At 37.5% G+C, this 9,256-nt stretch overlaps 1 protein-coding gene across 1 annotated transcript in view; it reads right to left on the reverse strand.

Annotated features, from left to right (window-relative positions):
* Positions 1-239: 239 nt before the first annotated feature.
* LOC116853526 overlaps positions 240-9,256 on the reverse strand; it is an 88,076-nt gene continuing 79,059 nt past the window's right edge. The window contains exon 8 of the mRNA XM_032834653.1: positions 240-528. Coding sequence (XP_032690544.1) covers positions 240-528 — 289 coding nt within the window. The remainder of the gene's footprint in view (positions 529-9,256) is intronic.

Raw genomic sequence — 9,256 nt, forward strand, 5'->3', positions numbered from 1 at the left:
AAATTTGTTTAATCAATTGCAAGTGTTACTTTATGGATATATATTTTTATTTTGACGTATTTTGTAAGAATTTTTAACATGCATTTTTTCGCTTCTGACGCCATTAAAAAGAGATAGACAATGCGTGAGGCCAGGAGTCTTAAGAAGTAAAAATACGTCAAAAATGATCATTCATATTCGTGTTACAAAAAGAGTAAAAATTGATTTCTCGAATAATGTTATTTAATTAATAATTATAGTTATTCACTGTTGGTATCTACTTCTTCGAGCTCTACTAGCGACTCGAGTTCGTTTGTGTCTTCTTTGTCATCTAGTTCCTTCAGCATATCTTTGCCCACATCTTTCCCAGTTTTCTTCATACCTCTATCAGGTTGCTTAACATAAAGCAACATCATATTCATGTTCTGCAGAGCTGCTCTAATGTTCGTAAACAATTCACCGTAAGTTTTCTTCAGTTCCTGAAAGTCTTTTTCCCGTTTTTCCTCAATGTGCATGAGTTCTAGTATCTCGCATCCATATGTTTTATATCTAAAAGTTCGATATTATTATGCAATATGGGTTTATAATGGGGCGAGGGGAATATAAAGTAATAAAAATAACATTTATTGGATAGTTAAGAATAAAAAAAGATGCAAAAATATATTTACTAATAGATTATTAGCAACCATCTCAACAACTATGTATTTTATTACAATTACTCTTCAGATCAGAGAGCTCTTCAGATAGTTATTAATAATGTCCTAGTAAACGCATCTTCGCAACTTTTCTAATCTTTATATAGAGGGTGAGACATCCCAGGTAGCAGAGTGACGTCAGAAAACGTCTTATTGATGTCAGAGATGTCAATATGACGTCCTCTGACGTCATTCTGCTACTTGGGATATAAACTGTTACAGAATAATATCTCGGAAGAAATACATTATTAGAAGAAAGAATCATAAAAAAATTTGTAAAATTTTGAAGAGAACATAAGATGCTGATATTATTTTGATAATGAAATGTTTCTTTTAAGATTATTTTGTGATTAACTACAATTTTTAAAATAGCAACATATAGTTTTTTTCAATTCTTCAGGTTATTTTACGTATAAAAGTACTAAAAATTACATAAAATTAAAAAGTACTTAAAAATACATAAAATTAATGAAAAGTGAATATTTTTCGAGATATTTTACTTTTTATATAGACACTTTTCTCAACATAAAAAACAAAATATCTCATATCTACAATTTCTCTCTCATAACTTCACTTTAATATATACTCAGATAGCATAACGAATTTTTAAAGTATTTCTGACGTTTTCTCTTTTTCTAAATCGCAATTCTTTAATAATTTGTACAAAAAGAATAATTCAGGATAATTCAGGAACTTACATGCACCACGATTAGAATTTTTAAAAATTTCATGAAGCATTTATATAGACTAATGCTTAAGAACAGGAAGAGGACTACAAAATATCCAACAAATATCATCTAACAGTAACTTTATACCAATATTATAATTTTCTACTTATATATAAATAATGAAATAGTCTAAAAATACTAATTTCAAAGATATTAAAAAGATATCAAAGATATTATTTTTTTAATAGGAAAATTAAAAATTTGTAAGAAAATTAAAGTGAAAATATGAAATTCTATGAAAATTTAACAATATATAAATATTATAAAAATTTTTTATGGCGAGTTATACTATATATCGAAGAAAATATGACAAAACAATAGATTCAAAAATTTCTATTAGTACATTTGCTTTTATTGTTTTCTTACAGTTTCTTGGATGTATAAGAGGTGACCATATAACAAGTGACAAAAGAGCCAATAGTGCGGATATTGTAAGCTTATAATTTTATAAAACACTTATGATTTAACAATACGTTTTGAATATGTGATACAGTTCTCTTCAGTCGGTTGTTAAAATGTAAATCAATTGGTATAATCTCATTATGAAATCAATTGGTATAATCTCATTATTAAATTATTAATATCTTTGAAATTTGTGTTAATTTTAGAGCCATATAGTTTTTATTAAAAACGATTTTTTTTTAACTAAAAATATATACTATAGTCTGTTTGACAAGAGAGAGCGTGTACGGTAAAATTCGAAAATTATTTAGGATAATGAATTAAAAAAAATACACACATACTATATGGTATAGTATATCATATCATATACTATATCATACTATATCATATACTATATGATATAGATGATGATGCTTTATTATTAATAAGTTCAGTCGCTGAACTCCGTTATTAATAATTATTTAATAAGTGGCATCTCCGAGCATAATATACTTTCGGCTAATTTTATAGCATAATCTTGTAATAAAGACCTCCATATAAATCGAATCTGTCTAAATAACTACTTGATGGTTCAGATCTTCTTCTCTTAGAGCTTGAAATTCATGAGTGCTCAAACATTTTGTATGGGATTTGCATCTGGCGACTGCGATGGCCAATCCAGTACGTCAACGTCATTTTCTTGTTTCTATGCAGTACAAAGCGAATCCGATGTTTTGGATCATTGTCCTCTTGCAGTAGCCGATTTTTGTTTTTCCTCGTAAACCACCTTTGGTAATAACGCCCTATTATATATTTTGACCATTTTGGCAGCGTTCAAATTCTCTGTGAAGATATGCAAAGTGCCAAATCCTTATTTTAAAAAACAACCCCAAACGTGCACCTTTATCGGCTGTTTAACGCTCTGCTGGATGAGTCTGTTAGCGTGAGTACACCAGGTATAACGAAAAGATTGTGCGCGAAAAGAAGCTTCATCCGTAAAAATTACATTGTCCCAATCGCGGTCCAAATTTTCTTTCGCTCAAGTGAGTCTTTTTTCGGTAAATGTTTACCTTTACACAGCCAGTTCCAAGTGATTTTCGAATAATCTTGATGTTGACCTCAAGGAGGTCAATGCTATTGTCCTTTATCGGCGCTCATTGTTTGTTAAAAAGTTATTAACAAAAGAAGTTGCATAAAATAAATGTAATTTTTGGACATTGTATATACAAAAACATGGAATTTGTAGGCTAGGAAGGTGCCAGATACGTACGTACACACACACACACTGCTCGCCCACACAGCGCGCTCGCCCGCCCGAACGAGTTCGCGGTGTGTGCGTGTGTTGCTATTATATTTTTATAAATATACACTTTTTCTCATACTTTTGTGAGAAATTTTCACTCTTTAAGAGAAATTTTCTTCTTTAGCTTAAGTACAACAGATATCCAGACTCAACAAAATCCTCAGCAAAGACAATTCACCTCAACTGGGATGTCTAAGCTCCCGGATGGAAGATACACTGAATCAACGGAGGAGACACTGAGACACTTGATGTCCACTCACTTTCCGGGATTCAGAGAGGATGTCACGATTCAGGGCAACAGAGACGAGGATCAATCAAGGGAACCTCGTGTGACCAAAGAATGGTCCCTCGCGGCCAGAATCGTACAACCGAGCGGGGTCAAATGGGCAATAGAAACCTTTGAGCCTTATAAGGTACCGGGACCGGACGGCATTTACCCGGCACTCCTAAGGGAGGGACTGGAGGTGCTGACAGGTCCACTAATAAAAGTACTCAGGGCTAGTATAGCCCTGAGATATGTACCACAAACCTGGAGGGAGACGAGGGTAGTCTTTATCCCTAAACCAGGCAGAAACGGTCATATCTTGGCCAAGGATTACAGGCCGATCAGCCTTACATCATTTATTTTGAAAACAGTGGAGAGGCTGGTAGACAGATACCTGAAGACAAAACCCTTGGTTTCTTGCCCACTGACCACAACTCAATACGCTTATAGGAAGGGCAGGTCGACTGAGACTTCCCTACATCACCTTGTAAGCGGAATGGAGGGACAGCTGGAAGCCAAGGGGTACGCCATAGGAGTCTTTATAGACATAGAGGGAGCTTTTGATAGCACCTCTAACAAGTCTATCAAAGAGGCAATGTACAGAAACAAGATCCCAGAGGCGATCGTGGACTGGACACAAAGCATGCTAACGGGCAGAAGTCTAACCGTAAGCCTGGGTGAAAATTCAGTTGGGGGGAGTCCGGCTGGGGGCTGCCCGCAGGGGGGCGTAATCTCTCCCCTGCTGTGGTGTCTAGTGGTCGATGACCTTCTGGCTGAATTAAAAGAAGCAGGATTCCTGGTATATGGCTACGCGGATGACGTGGCCATCATTGCCAGAGGAAATTTCATATCGATCCTCAAGGAGAGGATGGATGCCTTGAGGATAGTTCAAACCTGGTGCAGAAAGAAGAGACTGTCGGTCAATCCATCTAAGACCTCGGCAGTGGTCTTCACCAGGAAAACAAACCCGAACACATAGAGCCACTAAAGCTCTGGGGCAGGGAAATAACTTACACAAGCTCGGTGAAGTATCTTGGAGTGATCCTGGATGCTAAACTGAGCTGGCTGCCAAACCTCGAGGAGAAGAGAAGAAAGTTCTATACCACCATGTGGGCTTGTAGAAGAGTAATGGGTAGAAACTAGGGGCTTCAACCAAGGACTGCCCTTTGGCTGTATAGGACGGTGTTGCTGCCAAGACTAACCTATGCAGCGGTAGTATGGTGGCCGAGAATGGAGAGGGTGGGGGCCAGGAACCTGCTAAAAAGCCTTCAGGGTAGTTATCTGAGGGCTGTGACAGGGACCATGAGAACCACCCCGACGGAGGCGCTGGAAGTAGCTCTCTGTTGCCCACCTCTCGGTCACCTGATAAAATACCAAGCCAGGAGAACGGCTTATAGACTTAGATGTCAGGGGGAATGGAAAGATACCGGTCTAGGACACACTAGACTGGGACTTTCTCAGAAGTACCCCTTCATGTTAAAACAGGATAGAATTCCAAGAAAACATCAGTTGGGGAAGAAATTTAAAGTTTTAATACCAACTAGGGACGACTGGAATAAGTCTAAATTACTAGCTGATCCAAAAGTGGATCTTTGGTTCACAGACGGATCGGGTGCAAATGGTCGGTATGGGGCAGGAATCTATGGGCCGAAAAGAAACCATAGAGAAAGCATACCTCTGGGCGGGCTGGCCACGGTCTTTCAAGCCGAGGTAAAGGCCATCCTGAGGTGTGCGGAAACCCTTGCTGTAAACGATAGCGCAAACCAGCACTTTTACATATGCTCTGATAGCAGAGCGGCCATACATGCCCTTGCAAAGACCACTAAAGAATCGGCTGTAGTTTGGGACTGCATGCAGGCATTAGCTAGACTGGGGGAATCTAACAAGATAACTCTAGTATGGATCCCAGGACATCAGGGATTTCTCGGGAACGAGATAGCCGACGAGTTGGCCAAGCTGGGGACCCAAATGGACCCAGCCACGCAGATCGTTGGAGTACCTTTTGTAACGGGAATCAACATCATCAGAGGATGGCTTGAGCGAGAGCACGTTGGCTCCTGGAGGACGGTGGGAGGACAGCTAAACGGCTAATGGAGCAACCATCGCCGGAGAAAGCCAACGAGCTCCTGACCATGAACAGACTAAGGCTGAAGGTGGGATTGGGTCTTCTCACGGGACACATCACACTGAGGAGCCATCTAAACAAACTTGGGCTTACGGAACAAAGTGACTGCCGCCTATATGGTGAGGAGAGAGAGGACAGCGCCCACATTTTATGTCGGTGTCCTGTACTCACATGCAAAAGGTATAGATCCTGGGGCTGCATGTTCATGGAGCCTGAGGATCTAAACGGAAAAAGGGTTAGCAGCTTGATGGACCTGGCGTCAGATACTAGGCTGGGTTTATTAGCGCAATCCTAAAAAAATAGCGGGAGGTCACAATGGAACTTCTAAATCTAGGTGACGCAAGGGCATTAAAGTGCCCACCTGCTCCACTACTACTACTACTACTACTACTAAGTACAACAGACGTGCCCCCCAGTTACACGGCTAGAGACAGGCAACTATTTTATTCATATCTCGGAAATTATAAGCGATCGCCATATAGCCGTGTTTATATTATTTAAAAAAAGTATGTATTTATAAAACTTCAAATATAATACGAACACACCGGGCGGGCGAGCCAACGCGCTGTGCGGGGGAGCAGTGTGTGTGTGTGTGTGTGTGTGTGTGTATGTTACCTTTTTTATTAATATTTTGGAAACTATAGAAGATACGTAAATATTTCCGTATTTCCACATACACTGTGTGCAAAAATTACGTTCAACTTCTAAAACTTTTTTGGTTAATAACTTTTTAACAAACAATGAGCCCCGATAAAGGTCAATAGCATTGACATCCTTGAGGGTAAAGGTAAATATCAAAGTTACTCAGAAATCATTTGGAGCTGGCTGTATAAAGGTAAATATTTACCCTTCTTCCGACGTGTTTTTTAGCCAGTAGCGGTTTCTTCAGTGTGCTTCGAAATTTCACTTCATGGGCTAGTAAACGTCGTCTTTTAGTGTCACATGACACATTTAGATCCTTTTTATGCAAAACTGCTTGCTTGCCACGCATTGATGGACCAGGATTCTTCTCAAATATTTCTGTTAAAAAATCACTCTATTCTCCTTTCTCGTCGTTACTTGCGCAGAGCTACGATCCGTTAGGTCATTGACGTTTTTTTACGTCAATATAAGAACCGACTATGAATACCAGCTTAAGTGTTTTATATTATCCCCATATGCAGCCGAAGCAATAATTATATTGCGTTGCAATATTCTAAAAGCGGACATTTTAACATTGCTGCAATTCAAAAACAACGTTGCAGCAATATTTTGCAATAAAATCGCAATATTGCAAAATAAAATTACTGCAATGTTGCAACAACGCTGCTGTACTGTATGGGATATAACACGTATGTCATGTAATAACATTACATTATTAATTGGGAAATTATAACTAACAGTTATGTAACTGTTACTTGGTTTATTGGGACCAATACAGAGAAAACATTTGCTGAACGCAGTCATAGGAAATAATTGTAACAAATAACCCACACAGCAAAAGGAAATCTGTGGAATTTCTTAAAGATATCCTGCCGGGATATTGCAATATCCTAAAAATATCCCATAGAAGTCATGGATATATGAGAAATATTATTAGAATACATTAATGTCCGCAGTTACGAACACGTACAGATATCGTATATTGTAGCGAAATATATTTGTATGATATCCCTGAGATCTCTGATTATTGCCGTGTACAGGAAAACCCCGGAAGATATAAGGTGTAGTAAAAAGAAATCCATTATTTTTCCAATAGATGGCTTTAGTAATGTGTATCTCGCGTTGTATAAGTGCGATCGGTTTACGCTAGACGGCGTTAGAAAGATAAGATTTCGTACTAAAAAAACTTCTCAGACAGTTTTGTGATTGTTTGACTCCGTATTGTTTGAGCGCGCGTCAAAGATGGACACCAGCAAAGAGAAAATATACCATATTTTACAGTTTTTCTTCGATAAAGGCGAAAACGCAAGCCAGGCGGCTGAAAATGTGAATAGTGTTTATGGTTCTGATACTGTAACAGCCAATCATGCGCAATTTTGGTTTCGTCGATTCCGTTCCGGTAATTTTGATGTCAAAGATGCACCACGCTCTGGAAGGTCAATTGTCGAAAATGTCGATAAAATAATGGAAATCGTCGAGTCCGACCGTCATGTAAGCATTGTTTCGATAGGAGCTAAACATTGCACAAAAAACCGTTTGGAACCACTTGAATAAGGCTGGATATCAAAAGAAGCTCGATGTATGGGTACCACACGAGTTAACGCAAAAAAACTTTATGGACCGAATTTCCATCTGTGAATCGCTGCTGAACCGCAACAAAATCGACCCATTTCTGCAGCGGATGGTGACTGGTGATAAAAAGTGGATCACTTACGACAACGTCAAGCGAAAACGGTCGTAGTCAAAACGCGGTGAGCCGGCGCAAACGGTGGCCAAGCCAGGATTGACGGTCAGAAAGGCTTTGCTGTATGTTTGGTGGGATTGGCAGGGAATCATCCACTATGAGCTGCTTCCCTACGGCCAAACTCTTAATTCGGACCTGTACTGTCAACAATTGGACCGTCTGAAGGAATCAATCGCCCAGAAGCGGCCAGCTTTGGCCAATAGGAGAGGAATTATGTTCCATCAAAACAACGCCAAGCCACACACATCGATAGTGACTCGCCAGAAACTCCGGGAGCTTGGTTGAGAGGTTCTTATGCATCCACCTTATAGTCCGGACCTGGCACCAAGTGATTACCACCTGTTCCTGTCTATGCCCTTATAGAAATATCATACTAAGAATCATTGATAATTACTTATTATCCAGTATTTTTAATACTGAAAATAAGTAATTATCAATGATTCTTAGTATGATATTTCTATAAGGGTGGCGAATGATTTTGCTGGTGAAAAATTCGCCTCAAGAGAAGCTTGTGAAAATCGACTGTCCCAGTTTTTTTGCCAATGGAGACAAGGGTTTCTATGAGAGAGGCATAATGGAATTACCTTCAAAATGGCAACAAGTTATCAAATAAAACGGTGCACATTTGACCTAAATCGGATCATTCTAACTATGCTAAATAAAGCCTTCAATTTCATGCAAAAATAATGGATTTCTTTTTACTACACCTTATATATCGCACGTATATTTTACAAATATATTAGTGATGATTATGGTAGATAGTCTGGATATATCTGGAAGAATGTTTTTGATAATAATAATGACTAAATTTATACTATTTACTTAATATGTATATCAATAAATATATAATTAGTACAAAATGTGCTTAGTAAGTCAATTTTACACATACGAGTAAAATATACTGAAAAATTTTTCTCTTCCGTGCTTGGTTTTCGACATATTAAACAGAATAGTCATAACAACCTATCAGTAAATATCTGTTAGTTGTAATTCCTGATTGAACAATATAGGTTTTATACAACCTGTGTGTTATACAATAAACTGAGAGATATTCCAATTCATGTAAAAAATCTGAAAAAATTGTGAGAATTTTCTGAGATTCTGAGAAATCTTTCCACCAAAGATATATTTATTATATTTGGTGTAAATCTATTTTATATAATTTCAGCTGTAATACTAATGTCTACATTATATTGATAATTGTTTAACATGTATATAAATTAGTATATAGGTGTAAAATTGACTTACTAAGCACATTTTGTACTAATTATATATTTATTGATATACATATTAAGTAAGTAGTATAAATTTAGTCATTATTATTATCAAAAACATTCTTATTGTTATTATATATATATATATATATATATATATATATATGTATATATATATAT

The sequence above is a fragment of the Odontomachus brunneus genome, unplaced genomic scaffold (assembly GCF_010583005.1).
Source record: "Odontomachus brunneus isolate Ranch 3 - 2012 unplaced genomic scaffold, Obru_v1 Obru_scaffold_346, whole genome shotgun sequence".
In the NCBI taxonomy this organism is placed as follows: domain Eukaryota; kingdom Metazoa; phylum Arthropoda; class Insecta; order Hymenoptera; family Formicidae; genus Odontomachus; species Odontomachus brunneus.